Below are 13,538 nucleotides of genomic sequence, written 5' to 3'. Positions count from 1 at the left end.
TAATCTGTGTCTCTTCCCATTCAGTTTCATCCCATTGCTTCTAGTCTTTCCTTGTGCAAATGAGAATAAAGTTGATCCTTCTACAATGTGACAGCCCTTTAGATATTTGTAGACAGCTATTAAGTCTCCTCTCAGTCTTCTCTTTTGCAAACTAAACATTCCCAAATCCTGCAACCTTTCCTCATAAGACAGGGTTTGCAGACCGGTCACCATTCTGGTCGCTCTTTTCTGAACTTGCTCCAGTTTGTTGATGTCTTTTTTAAAATGTGGTGCCCAAAACTGGACACAATATTCCAGATGAGGTCTGACCAAAGAGGAGTAGAGGGAAATAGTACATCATAGCTTGTTAAACCCCAAATGAAGATGTGAACAAGGTCTTCGAAACATTAACAAACATTGATGTAAAAAGAAACCGATTGTAGGGGTGGTTTACATAAGCCTTCCATACAGAGCCGGTTACTTTACCCAAGCAGCAGTGTGTAATACGTGCTATAAAGCGGCCATTACCTGGCATCAGTCATGATTTATCATCGGTAATTTGAGCTCTGCAATTTCTGTGTCTGGAGAACTGCTCCCACTTCTGTCACTGTATGTATCTCTAAAAAGAAAACAGTAATAGCAAGTTGATTCCGACTGATAATGAATGTAAGTGTTTGTATGTGGTACAACAAAACCGCAAACAAGGGGCAAATGAGAAAGCAAGGGAAACACCACTTGGAGGTAAAGTCTGACCAGCAGAGCGTTTGACATGACAGGTTCTCCAACTTCAAACTTTCTCTCATTAATTCTTACAATATAGCCCCCATTGGCACAGAGGTTATTTGGTAGGTATCCATAACGTGAATTTCTAAAGCTAAATGTTCAAGTCTACAATAAAAAACCCTTAATGTTTACTTACCTCCCCGACTTTAGGTCATATGGGTGGTGCTGAATGTTGCTTCAGTCACGGTCCTCCGGACCCTTATCACACCCTCCTCATTTTGACACATATGCTAGACAGCACAGACATCAGGCTAAGGTTGTGGAAACCCCATACCTGCGCACTGACAGCCAGCTCCCCTGGAATACACACTGTATCGGTTCCCGCATTATTTGCCATGTGCACAGGCTTGTGAAGCAGTCGGCTGTCACAGGCTGTGTGCTAGCTGTGAAGGTGCATGCCAGTGGTGGGAGCGGACAACAAATGAAGCTGATGACGTACGTACACCCACCTACAATGCGCATGCCTGGGAAGCTGGCTGTAAGCGCGCAGATGCAGGATTTGCAGACGTCAGGGCTGTCCATTACAAACCTTTATTATCCAAAACGCACATTTGCTGCTTTTCAGAGGAATAAGGTGGATGTAGAATATATTAATTTTTTCCATCAACTAATTTGAATAAAACTGAAGATTTTGTAATGAAAGTTATATTAACCTTCCTTTCATGTTATGAGTTTAAGTGCTCTATAAAACAAAGTTAAAATGTATTCTTGAATTCAGGGTCATTGATTCAAATCTTACTTTTCAAGTGGGGTGTACTCATTTAGGCTGTGCAATATATATATATATATATATATATATATATATATATATATATATATATATATATATATATTTTCATTCTGCAATTTTTCTCAAGTCAATAGCAAATAAAGAAAAACTTGACATGTTGCAAGGGAAGAGGAGGCAGCTGCATGGCACTAATTTTGTGGTTTGGGTGCGACGTTTGTTCAGGATAGAGAGATTTTTGTTTTAGTTTTGCTTTATCAGATTCCAAAAGGCTCATCCATTATTTTTAACAGATATGAGACACCTGTGGGAATCTTAAACCAAGAAGAAAAAAAAATACAAGGACATATGCAAAACACCGCGGCAGAGGTACATGGGGAAACCTAGAATACCGACCCGAATATACACATGCAGCAGCAGTGGGCTTCTGTCTTACCTGTGTACATACATTTCGGCATCTCACCTGGGAGAAAGTCTGCATCCTCTGTCAAGATACTGAGATAATCTTCCTGCAGAAGCCAAAAGTAGACCAAAATATGGAGGAGAGGGTTTGATTGGTCGGGAAGTGAATTCTGGGTGGTACTGAACGCCAACAAAATATGGATGCTCTGAAATACAAAAGGTGAGTATTTATACTATTTTGTTAATAACTGATTCCAGTTACATCACTGTCCTAATGGACATGTCACTATCCACATTTAGGAAGTGAAAAGTCACAGATTATTCATCCTAGGATCACAGTCCCGGGACTGACTACTGCTGTCAAACAGAATTCAATTCCCCTTGCTAACAAAGATATAGTGAGGATTAATTGCCATCAGTGATTACTGTAGATTAACTGCTTATAGGTCACAGTCCATACTGGGCACTGCATGTAAGGTGGTGTGTGACAGAGGGAGATCACTTCTATCTGCTCCCTGCAGAGCAATTGAGGGGAGCCTATGGTGGTTGCTATGGCAACTGGAGGCCCAAACATGGCTTTTGGTGCACAATATCTAGAAGGCAGCCTGTTAGTATAAAACAGACAGGCTAGATAAAACCCTGCACTAAAGTAGTAGTGTAGGGTATTAGCTATGAACACTTTTTTTAATTTTTCTTTTGTACAGCAAGCTGTAGTTTTGAATGATGATATACAGTACATTTTACAATATAATGTACTGAAAGATGGGAAAAAAAACTGGGATGAAATGGTGAAGAAAAAAAAAAATGTAATTTCACTACAGTTTGGGGTTTTTGTGCAGTAAAAGCAACCTGGAAACAGGATTGCTTAGGTCCATTCAATTGCAGCATTATCAAACATGCATCAATTTTAAAAAAGAAAAACAAAATTGCTTTGCATCAATTTCCTAGACCCATAACATTATAATTTTTAGCTGCTGGGGCAGTGTGGGTTTGTTATTTGTTAAGCGAGTTGATGCTTTTATTGATACTAATTTCATGTACCTACGATGCTTTGATTGCTTATTACATTTTTGAGGTAACCGAAAACTGCCAATTACATGTCTTTCTAGTTACAGTATATTTAGAGATTGGATCTTTACAAACGTGGTGATAATAAACATTCATTTCCACTAGTTTATTTTTAATGGGATAAAAGAGGTCGAATTTGAATTTTTAGATTTTTTTTAAACATTTATTAGTTCCCTTAGGGGACTTGTTCCTGTGATTTTTTTTTTTTAAATATCTGTCTTCTAAGGAGCTCAACCTATAGCGGACTTCCACAGGAGTGCAGAGAGGACAGCGACTGGGGACTTCAGTGGGCCACCAGCTGCCATTGTAACCCATTGGTCCTTCTACGCTCGTACGGTGAGTCATTGCGCAGTAGCAGAGAATTTCAATGCAGACACTACCCATAGGAGGGCGGACAGGGTTCAGGGAAGGGGGGTACCATTATAATTAAGTCATGAGGCAGTGATGTTTTCCAGGCACCGCACGCCCCGCAGCCTGGAAGAAATCATTAGCGTACAACATTATAAATTAATTTCTTAAGATCTACACCAAAACTATGAGGCATACAGGTAAGACTGGTTTAACCATTCCATTACCTGTATATGTATAGAGTAATAGATCAAAATCGTCCAGGGGGTGACAGATTCCCTTTAACGGCTTTTTGCACAAGAAAATTGCTCTAAAAAATATCATTTTGTTGTTTTTTTTCTTCCATGAGCAGCAACTTATTTTTGTTTACAGATCTTTGTGAGGGTTTTTTTGTGTAACAAGCTGTATTTTTTTTGCGCTTTTCTTTTTCATCCTTATGTTCCAAAAGTCATAACTTTTCTTTCAAAATAAAAGAGGGATTTTTGGTTCTTACCGTAAAATCTCTTTCTTGGAGCCTTCATTGGGGGACACAGATTACCATGGGTGTATATGCTGCTGCTGCTAGGAGGCTGACACTATGCAAAACAAGAAAATTAGCTCCTCCCCGGCAGTATACACCCACCGACAGGCACCGAGCACCTCAGTTGGTGAAAAAGCAGTAGGAGAAGCAACGAGAAAACTCTAAACATATGTACCAACCCAACAAGGGACTCTAAGACCCAACACGGTACAACTTAAACAGGGAGGGTGCTGTGTCCCCCAATGAAGGCTCCAAGAAAGATTTTACGGTAAGAACCAAAAATCCCTCTTTCTTTATCGCCTTATTGGGGGACACAGATTACCATGGGACGTTCCAAAGCAGTCCCAAGGGTGGGAACAGCAAAAAAGGAACGAAAGACTCGGAAAAAGGCTTAGGTCGGCCGGTGAGCCACCGCCTCCTGCAGAACCTTCCTACCAACAACTGCATCAGACGAGGCCTGGGTATGAACCCTGTAGAACCTCGCAAAGGTGTGCAAGGATGACTAGGTTGCGGCCTTGCAAATTTGCATGGCCGAAGCCTGGTGACGAACAGCCCACGAAGCCGCCACAGCCCGGGTGGAGTGAGCTCTTACCCCCGGAGGGGGCCGTTTTTCCTGAAATCGGTACGCTTCCAGAATGGTAGAACGAATCCAACGAGCGATCGTGGATTTGGATGCTGGAAGTCCTTTCTGGCGATCTTCAGAGATGACCAGCAAGGAATCAGACTGACGAAAGGAAGAGGTCCTGGCAAGATAAATACGCAGGGCTCTAACTACGTCCAGTTTGTGGAGAGACTTCTCAAGAGGATGAGAGGGAGCCGGACAAAAAGATGGGAGAGTGATATCCTCATTGATATGGAAAGAGGAAACCACCTTTGGAAGAAAAGAAGGAATGGGCCTGAGGACGACCTTATCCTGATGGAGAATCAGGTAAGGGGAACGACATGACAAGGCGCCAAATCAGAAACTCTTCTGATGGATGTAATGGCAATCAAAAAGGTGACCTTCCACGAGAGAAGGGACAAAGGAATGTCCTGGATAGGCTCGAACGGCGCCTTCTGGAGAGCGCTAAGAACGAGATTGAGATCCCACGGGTCTATCGGCGAATGATGAGGAGGAGCCACATGGGAGACCCCTTGGAGAAAGCTTCTCTACCACAGGTCAAAACCTCTCTCTCTTTGGAAGAGGATAGAGAGAGCGGAAACCTGGCCCTTGAGCGTACTAAGGGACAGACCCGCTTCTAAACCAGACTGAAGAAACCCAAGGATAGATGGGATAGAAAAGGACATTGGGAAGACTTTTTTATCATCGCACCAACGGAAAAACACCTTCCAGTACCTATGGTAGATGCGGGAAGAGGCTGGTTTCCTGGCTCTGATCATAGTTTGAATAACCTGACTGGACAGACCTGATTCCTTCAGGATTGCGGTCTCAACGGCCATGCCGTCAAACTCAGAGACTGAGAATTCTCGTGGTAAAGGGGGCCTTGCGAGAGAAGGTCTGGACGGTCTGGAAGCCTCCAGGGGACGTCCGCGAGCATGTTGACCAGTTCCGCGTACCAAGGCCGTCTTGGCCAATCTGGAGCGACAAGAATCACTGGTACGCCTTCCGATTTTATCTTTTTGACCACTCGTGGGATCAAGGCCAGAGGCGGGAACAGATAAGGAAGTTGAAACTGGGACCACGGAATCACCAGAGCGTCGCACGCGATGGCCAGAGGGTCCCTGGACCTGGCTACGAACCGCGGCACTTTGTGGTTCATCCGAGATGCCATGAGATCGACATCCGGGGTGCCCCAACGGTGGCATATCTGATCGAAGACTGTGGGATGCAGGGACCATTCGCCGGACGCTAGGCCCTGACGACTCAGAAAGTCGGCTGCCCAATTTTCCACCCCTGGAATATGAACGGCGGAGATTGCCGGAACGTAACGTTCTGCCCAGCGGAATATCTTGGCCACTTCCGACATTACTTGGTTGCTGCGCATGCCCCCCTGATGGTTTATGTACGCTACGGCCGTGGCGTTGTCTGACTGAATACGGACCGGCTTGCCGGAGAGGAGAGGCTGCCAGTGAAGAAGGGCCAGGAAGATTGCTCTGATCTCCAGAAGATTGATTGAGAGGAGAGTCTCCTGTGGGTTCCAGCGTCCTTGGGCCGCTTTCTGATGGAACACGGCTCCCCATCCCAGAAGACTGGCATCGGTGGTGATGACTTGCCACCGAGGCGGAAGGAAGGACCTCCCTTGGAGAACTGACGCCGGCAGTAACCACCAAGAGAGAGATTGCCTCACTCAGAGGGAGCCGAATAGGACGGTCCAAGGACATTGTGGTCTTGTCCCAGGCTGAAAGCAGAGACAGCTGGAGGGGGCGAAGATGAAACTGCGCAAAGGGCACTGCTTCCATGGAAGCCACCATTTTGCCCAGAACCTTCATGCAGGACCGAATGGGAATGGGAGTTGGCCTCTTGAGAACTCTGATGCCCTTGGAAAGAGCCGCAATCTTTTCCCTCGGAAGAAACACTCGGGCTAGCTCCGTGTCGAATTCCATGCCCAGAAAGGTCAGACGCTGAGTGGGGATCAGAATCGACTTCTCCCTGTTGACTAGCCAACCGAGTGTGTCCAGAGTGATCTGAAGACTCTGGAGGCAGTCCTGACGAGACAAGCCCTTGATCAAAAGATCGTCCAGATAAGGAATGATGAGAATAATAATAATAATAATAAATTTTATTTTTATAGCGCCGACATATTCCGCAGCACTTTACATTTCAGAGGGGATTTGTACAGACAATAGACATTACAGCATAACAATAATCACATACAGTAGATTATAACAAATACCAAGAGGAGTGAGGGCCCTGCTCGCAAGCTTACAGTCTATGAGGAAAGAGGTAGACACGAAAGGTGGGTGGTAACAGTTGCCCTGATTGTATGGACCAGCCATAATGTTAAGTGTGTAACAGTACAGACACAGAGGGCTAATGGATGCATAAAGCATGTGGGAACATGATGCTGGGAACCTGGTTATGGTAAGACTTTTGGCTCTGCCACACAGGGATTGGTTAGGTTAATGTGTTGAGGCGATAGGCCAGTCTGAATAAATGCGTTTTCAGGACACGCTTAAAATTGTGGGGATTGGGGACTAATCGTATTGACCTGGGAAGTGCATTCCAAAGAATTGGCGCGGCACGTGTAAAGTCTTGGAGACGGGAGTGGGAGGTTCTGACTATTGAGGATACTAACCTCAGGTCATCAGCAGAACGGAGGGCGCGGGTAGGGTGGTATATTGAAACAAGGGAGGAGATGTAGGGTGGTGCTGAGCCATGGAGGGCTTTGTGGGTGAGGGTAATAAGTTTATACTGAATTCTGGAGTGGATGGGTAGCCAGTGTAATGACTGGCACAAGGTAGAGGCATCGGTGTAACGATTGGTGAGGAATATGATCCTGGCTGCAGCATTCAAGACAGATTGGAGAGGGGAGAGTTTTGTAAGAGGGAGACCGATTAGAAGAGAGTTACAATAGTCGAGACGAGAATGAATAAGAGAAACAGTAAGAGTTTTTGCAGAGTCAAAAGTAAGAAAAGGTCGAATTCTAGAAATGTTTTTGAGGTGCAGATGACAAGAGCGAGCCAGTGATCGAATGTGGGGGGCAAAGGAAAGCTCGGAATCAAGTATGACCCCAAGACAGCGGGCATGTTGCTGGGGAGTAATAGTGGAACCACAGACGGAAATGGCAATGTCGGGTGTAGGTACATTAGTAGCGGGAGGAAACACAAGGAGTTCAGTCTTTGACAGGTTCAGTTTCAGATATAGTGAGGACATGATATTAGACACAGCGTTTAGACAATCGCCAGTGTTTTCTAGAAAGGCTGGCGTGATGTCAGGAGACGAAGCGTATAATTGGGTGTCATCAGCATAGAGATGGTACTGGAAACCAAATCTACTGATTGTTTGACCAATAGGGGCAGTGTACAAGGAGAAAAGGAGGGGGCCTAGAACCGATCCTTGAGGAACCCCAACAGTAAGGGGAAGGTGAAAGGAGGAGGAACCGGCAAAAGAAACAGTAAAGGAGCGGTCGGAGAGATAGGAGGAGAACCAGGAGAGAACGGTGTCCTTGAGGCCAATGGAATGGAGCATAGTGAGGAGGAGCTGATGATCCACAGTGTCGAATGCTGCAGAGAGATCCAAGAGAATTAGCATGGAGTAATGACCATTTGATTTAGCTGTTAGCAGATCATTAGAGACTTTAGTGAGGGCAGTTTCAGTGGAGTGTAAAGAGCGGAAACCGGATTGGAGAGGGTCGAGAACAGAGTTTTCTGAGAGATAGCGGATAAGACGGGAGTGGACCAGGCGTTCCAGGAGTTTAGAGATGAAGGGAAGATTAGAGACAGGTCTATAGTTAGCGGCACAGTTTTGGTCGAGGGATGGTTTTTTAAGTAGTGGATGTATGATGGCATGCTTAAATGAGGAGGGAAAAATACCAGAAGAGAGAGAGAGGTTAAATATTTTAGTTAGGTGAGGGGTGACAGCAGGGGAAAGGGACTGGAGGAGATGTGACGGAAATGGGTCACTGGTGCAAGTAGTTGGGCGAGAAGATGCAAGGAGCCTGCTTACTTCTTCTTCTGTGACTGGTTCAAAATCAGAGAGTGAGTTAGATGCAGTGGGGGAGGGAGGACAGTGCATGGTATGAGGGGATTTGGAGATAATTTCCTGTCGGATCTGGTCAATTTTTTCTTTGAAGTAATTGGCCAGATCGTCAGCTCGGAGCTCCGTGGTTGGGGCCTGTACTCTTGGATTGAGTAGAGAATGAAAAGTGTCAAAGAGACGTTTCTTGAGAATCCCTCTGGAGCGAAGGATGGCCATGACGGTCGCCATCACCTTCGTGAAAACACGGGGCGCTGAAGCTAGGCCGAAAGGAAGAGCCGTGAACTGATAGTGGTCTCCCTGAACCGCAAAACGAAGATACTTCTGATGTTGCACACAAACCGGAATGTGCAGATAGGCGTCCCGAATGTCCACAGAGCAGAGGAATTCCCCGGGCTCCATGGAGGCAATCACCGACCGAAGAGACTCCATTTTGAAATGAAGAATCTTCACGTGGCGATTGAGCAACTTGAGGTCCAGAATTGGACGAAGGGAGCAGTCTTTCTTCGGGACTACGAAGAGATTGGAGTAAAACCCGGAAAACCGTTCGTTTGAGGGAACGGGAACAATCACTCCGGCGGAAAGAAGGGAGGCAATGGCCTGGAGAAACCCCGGAGTCTGGGACCGCTGTTGCTGAGGCCGAGACCGGAAAAAACGTCTGTTCGGGGGAGAAGCAAATTCGATCTTGTAGCCGGATGCAACGATTTCTCTGACCCAAGCGTCGTCGACAACAGACAGCCAAGTATCCACGAAAAAGGAAAGTCTGCCTCCCACCCTGGAAGAACTTCCAGGTGGGGGTGACCCGTCACTTGGAAGAAAACCTGCCGGAACTGGTGCCTGAAGCCCTGGAATATTGTCCTCTAGATCTCCAGCGGGGAGCTGGTTTGTAGGATGGCTTTTTCTGATCTCGCTCTCTAGTGGCCGATGAGCGATCCTGCTGGCCAGATCTGTCCGTGGACGAGAAGGGACGAAAGGGCCTAAACGGGCGAAAACCCCTTCTATTAAGGAAACGTCAAGGGCGAGACTGGGGAAGAGAGGTGCTTTTACCACCAGTGGCATCGGAGATCAGCTGGTCCAGCTTGGCTCCAAAGAGTCTAGAACCGTGGAATGGCAGATTAGTAAGGGACTTTTTTGAAGTGGTATCCGCATTCCATGACTTTAGCCAAAGAACTCGGCGTATAGCTACTATGTTGCTATTTGCCCTGGCCACGCACCCAGCTGCATCCAAGGAGGCGGCCAAAAGGTATTTACCCGCATGGTTAATCTGATCTGCAAGATCTGCCAACTCGTCCTGAGGAGCTGTTGCCAATATGCCCCTGCGAAGGATTTTTGCCCAAGCGGATATGACTTTCGCTACCCAGGCTGATGCGAAAATAGGACAGAGGCGCCGGATGCCTCAAAAATTGACTTAGCCAGAGATTCGATCTGCCTGTCCGTAGGATCTTTAAGCGATGCCCCATCTGGTAGGGATAGCACCGTTTTGGAGGCTATCCGGGAAACCGGGGGATCCACCTCAGGAGCCTTGGCCCATTTTGTGAGCAGGTCTGCCTCAAAAGGGTACAGCACGTCAAGTACTTGCGGCCTGAGAAACGTTGCTCAGGGCGCTCCCAGTATTTGGCCAAAGTAGTATCGAAGTCTTTGTGATTGGGAAAGGTCCGAGATGGAGGTCTTGCTCGTTTAAGGAGTACAGAGCATTCCTGAGGGGGAGCCTTGTCCTGCTTAATTTTAAGGGTTTGAAAAATAGCTGAAATGAGACTATCGACCATGTCCCGCGTTTTAGAAACATTGTCTGCCTCTGAACTCGATTCCGATTGAGAGTCATTGCCAGACCTGGAGTCGCCATCGGAGGAAGGAGAATGCAATCTGACAGGCTCAGAGGGACCCTGCGAGCTAGAGGACGAGGTAGACAGAGCCCGCTTCCTAGAGCTCCTGCTTTGTCTGTCTCTCGGAAGGTCGCGGTCAGGAGCGGACGACTCACCCTGAGAGGCGGTCGGCGCGCAGGTGGCAGTAGACAGCTGTGGAAGTCGTTCCAAGACCTGGACCAGCGACTGGGAAACCTTAGTCAAGTCAGAGACCGACTGAGACATTACAATGGCCCACTCCGGGGGAGGTTGAGCGTCCTCGGCCCCGGACTCTGCGTGCTCCTGGGATGCAGACATAGCGGAAGGACTGCAGGACGGGCGACCCGAAGCCCACTTCTTCTTACAGCGCGCACAGGCGTAATGAGTAGCGGTGGGCCTGAAGCAGAGATCCCTTGAAGGATTGGGCATAAGTAAAAATGCGTTGAGAGACCGCAATAGGTCGTGCGAAAAACTGCAGAGGGGAGCTCATTAGCACCACAGTGTAGAGCCTACCCAGATTCAGATGAGCAGCCGAATGCTGAAGTGTCCCCCAAACAGCGCAGGAAGAGAGATGAGGAACCAGGAAACACCCGATTAGGAAGGAGGGGCAGAGCTTTGCAGCCGTGCCGCGATTGGAGAAAGGAGGAGGAGGCTGGAGTAACAAAGTGAAAGGAGCCCTGTGATGGGGTAGAAAAGGGCGTGCAGGAAAGCGCGCTCAGAACAGAGGAGGAGCGCGCTGAGGCGCCCGAACGAAAGTGAAACTGACCCGGACGCCGCAGCCCCGCACTGCCTGAACCGGTGAAGCCACTCCGGGGGGGGGGGGGGGGGGCGATATAAGCGCCGGTATGATACTGCGCTGATGGCGACAACTCCCCCTATGCTCACTGACCTGTCCCCTCTCACCGGAAGGGAGACGCGTGGCTGAGAGGTCGGCGCGCGGCATGCAGAGAAGGGGTGGGAGATTCAAATCTGGGATGCAGAGGTACGCTGGCTGGCAGGCAGCTGGGTATGATGTGGGGCCTGGAGGGATCGTACAGGCACTTACCTGACGTCCCTGAAGAGGCTGTCACAGGGGCCCACGGTGAAAGCCACTGGGGAAGATCCTCTATGCCCACATCTTGCAGAAGACGGCGTAGACCTCCTGCGACCGCCGTCTTCCTCTCAGCCCTGTCCAGAGAGAGGGGTGAGGAGGGTAATTGGCAAGGACTAGCCACCGGTCCACAGCCCCTAGCACCGGAAGGTGATAGGGCCAAAGTCCTGCCTGCGGAACTGAGAGGTGCGATGTGGATGACACCACACTGCTCGCTCAGCCGCCTGATATGGGAAATCAGGGTGAAGCTACACCCTGTTTCCTGACGGAGAACCTGAAAAATAAAGCGAAAAAAGATTAAAAGGTTCGACTGGAAACCTAAAAGAAAAAAGGGATATTAATAAGAGCGGATCTGGGGAGATCCCGGTCCGCCTCCTACAGACACTAAGCACAAACTGAGGTGCTCGGTGCCCGTCGGTGGGTGTATACTGCCGGGGAGGAGCTAATTTTCTTGTTTTGCATAATGTCAGCCTCCTAGCAGTAGCAGCATACACCCATGGTAATCTGTGTCCCCCAATAAGGCGATAAAGAAAAGGGCTTGCTTTGTTTGCAGGATGAGTTGTGGTAGGGGAAGACGTTGGCGAGAAAGCATAAAACTACAGTCTTGCTTGTTTTTTTAAGATTAAACCATAGAGTAGTGAGAGGTTGGATGCTTGACTACAGTTCACTTTTATGTGTTTCCTCATTGCAAATCTGCAGCGAGAAGGAACCAACTCATCAACTGCAGGTACCACCTTCTCAGCGTGTAGGTGTTAAATTCAATTGCATGACAACCTCATTAAATAACAGTCAAATATATGTTCTTACCTTCTAACTCAACAATCTCCATCCTTTCGCCTTCTGTATCCTGACCAACAAAAGCCAGACCTCGAGACTCGAGCTCATGTCGAAGTTCTGGATTGACCTTTCAAAAAAATAAAATAACCTTTAGTTCCATGTAACTAGCAGCCACACAGCAAGACAGACGAGAGGAGTGACTGTAAGGCCAGATTCACACACCTATAATACAGCCTCATGTGTGTGTTCATATTATATCTGCATAACCCATCATGCTTCTTCGATACTATTATGGTGCCCATAATTATTAAAATAAAAAATTTCAACAAATCAAACTTATTATTCATCTGGAAAAATTTAAAAATAAAATTTTAGCCAACAAGTCACAGATCATTAAAATAAAGTTAACCCTGTTTTTTTTTCTCTTTTCTCCAGCCAATAATCATATGAAAGATCAAAATCGCTCCTTGAAAGTATATATCCAAAAAGATCATTTGCTGACATATGCCGCAAAAGTACATACTATACGTCTAAGGTAGGAAAGGTGTTAAAACTTGCTCACCTTTAGACCAATGTTCAATTGGGATCTACAGAATTTTTTTTTTTTTTTTTATATAACAAAAAGTCAGAGCTTCAAAGGAAATAGAAAGCATGGTGAAGCGATGAATGCAAGAAAATTAAACCCACGTGATTAATATTAATGGTAAGAAAGGAATACAAAACTAAGAACCTCATATCTGTGCCGATGTCTTTCTTCTATAAACTCCTGACCACCATAAAGTTTTCCTAGAGAGAAGAAAGGAAAATTTGAAAATAGATTGTAACCCTCCTTACATTTCAATGATGAATACCTGTATTCATTTTACAGTCCTACAATTAAAGGGAACCTGTCAGCAGGATTGTGCACAGTAACCTACAGACAGTGTCAGGTCGGCTCTGTTTACTGATTACAATAACAGGATTTTTAGTTGCTTACCGTAAAATCTATTTCTCTGAGCCTTCATTGGGGGACACAGAAACCATGGGGTGTATGCTGCTGACACTATGTAGAAAAAAAGTTAGCTCCTCCTCCGCAGTGTACACCCCACCGACAGGAAGTAGGATGTTCAGTTAGTGAGAAAGTAGTAGGAGAAGCAATCTGTGAACGATATAAAAACCACAGAAAAACACAATTCCACACTGTAACAATGTTATACACTAAACCGAGCTGTTCAACTTGGGAGGTGCTGTGTCCCCCAATGAAGGCTCAGAGAAACAGATTTTACGGTAAGCAACTAAAAATCTTGTTATCGCTATCGCCTCATTGGGGGACACAGAAACCAAGGGACGTCCCAAAGCAGTCCCCAAGAGGAGGGAACAGCAAATAA

At 46.7% G+C, this 13,538-nt stretch overlaps 1 protein-coding gene across 2 annotated transcripts in view; it reads right to left on the bottom strand.

Moving 5' to 3' along the window:
- CTPS1 (CTP synthase 1) overlaps nt 1–13,538 on the bottom strand; it is a 114,119-nt gene that overhangs the window by 28,575 nt on the left and 72,006 nt on the right. For both annotated transcript variants that reach the window (XM_073564152.1, XM_073564153.1), the window contains exons 15-18: nt 12,902–12,957; nt 12,202–12,298; nt 1,953–2,097; nt 508–598 (exon numbers count right to left, since the gene is read on the bottom strand). In XM_073564152.1, the coding sequence (XP_073420253.1) occupies nt 514–598; nt 1,953–2,097; nt 12,202–12,298; nt 12,902–12,957 (383 nt within the window). In that variant the 3' untranslated portion in view covers nt 508–513. The remainder of the gene's footprint in view (nt 1–507; nt 599–1,952; nt 2,098–12,201; nt 12,299–12,901; nt 12,958–13,538) is intronic.

Source organism: Dendrobates tinctorius, unplaced genomic scaffold (genome assembly GCF_039654945.1).
Source record: "Dendrobates tinctorius isolate UK_male_01 unplaced genomic scaffold, ASM3965494v1 ptg000015l, whole genome shotgun sequence".
Lineage (NCBI taxonomy): Eukaryota > Metazoa > Chordata > Amphibia > Anura > Dendrobatidae > Dendrobates > Dendrobates tinctorius.
Note: the sequence above shows the minus strand (reverse complement) of the source record. Positions and strands in the feature narration are given on the sequence as shown.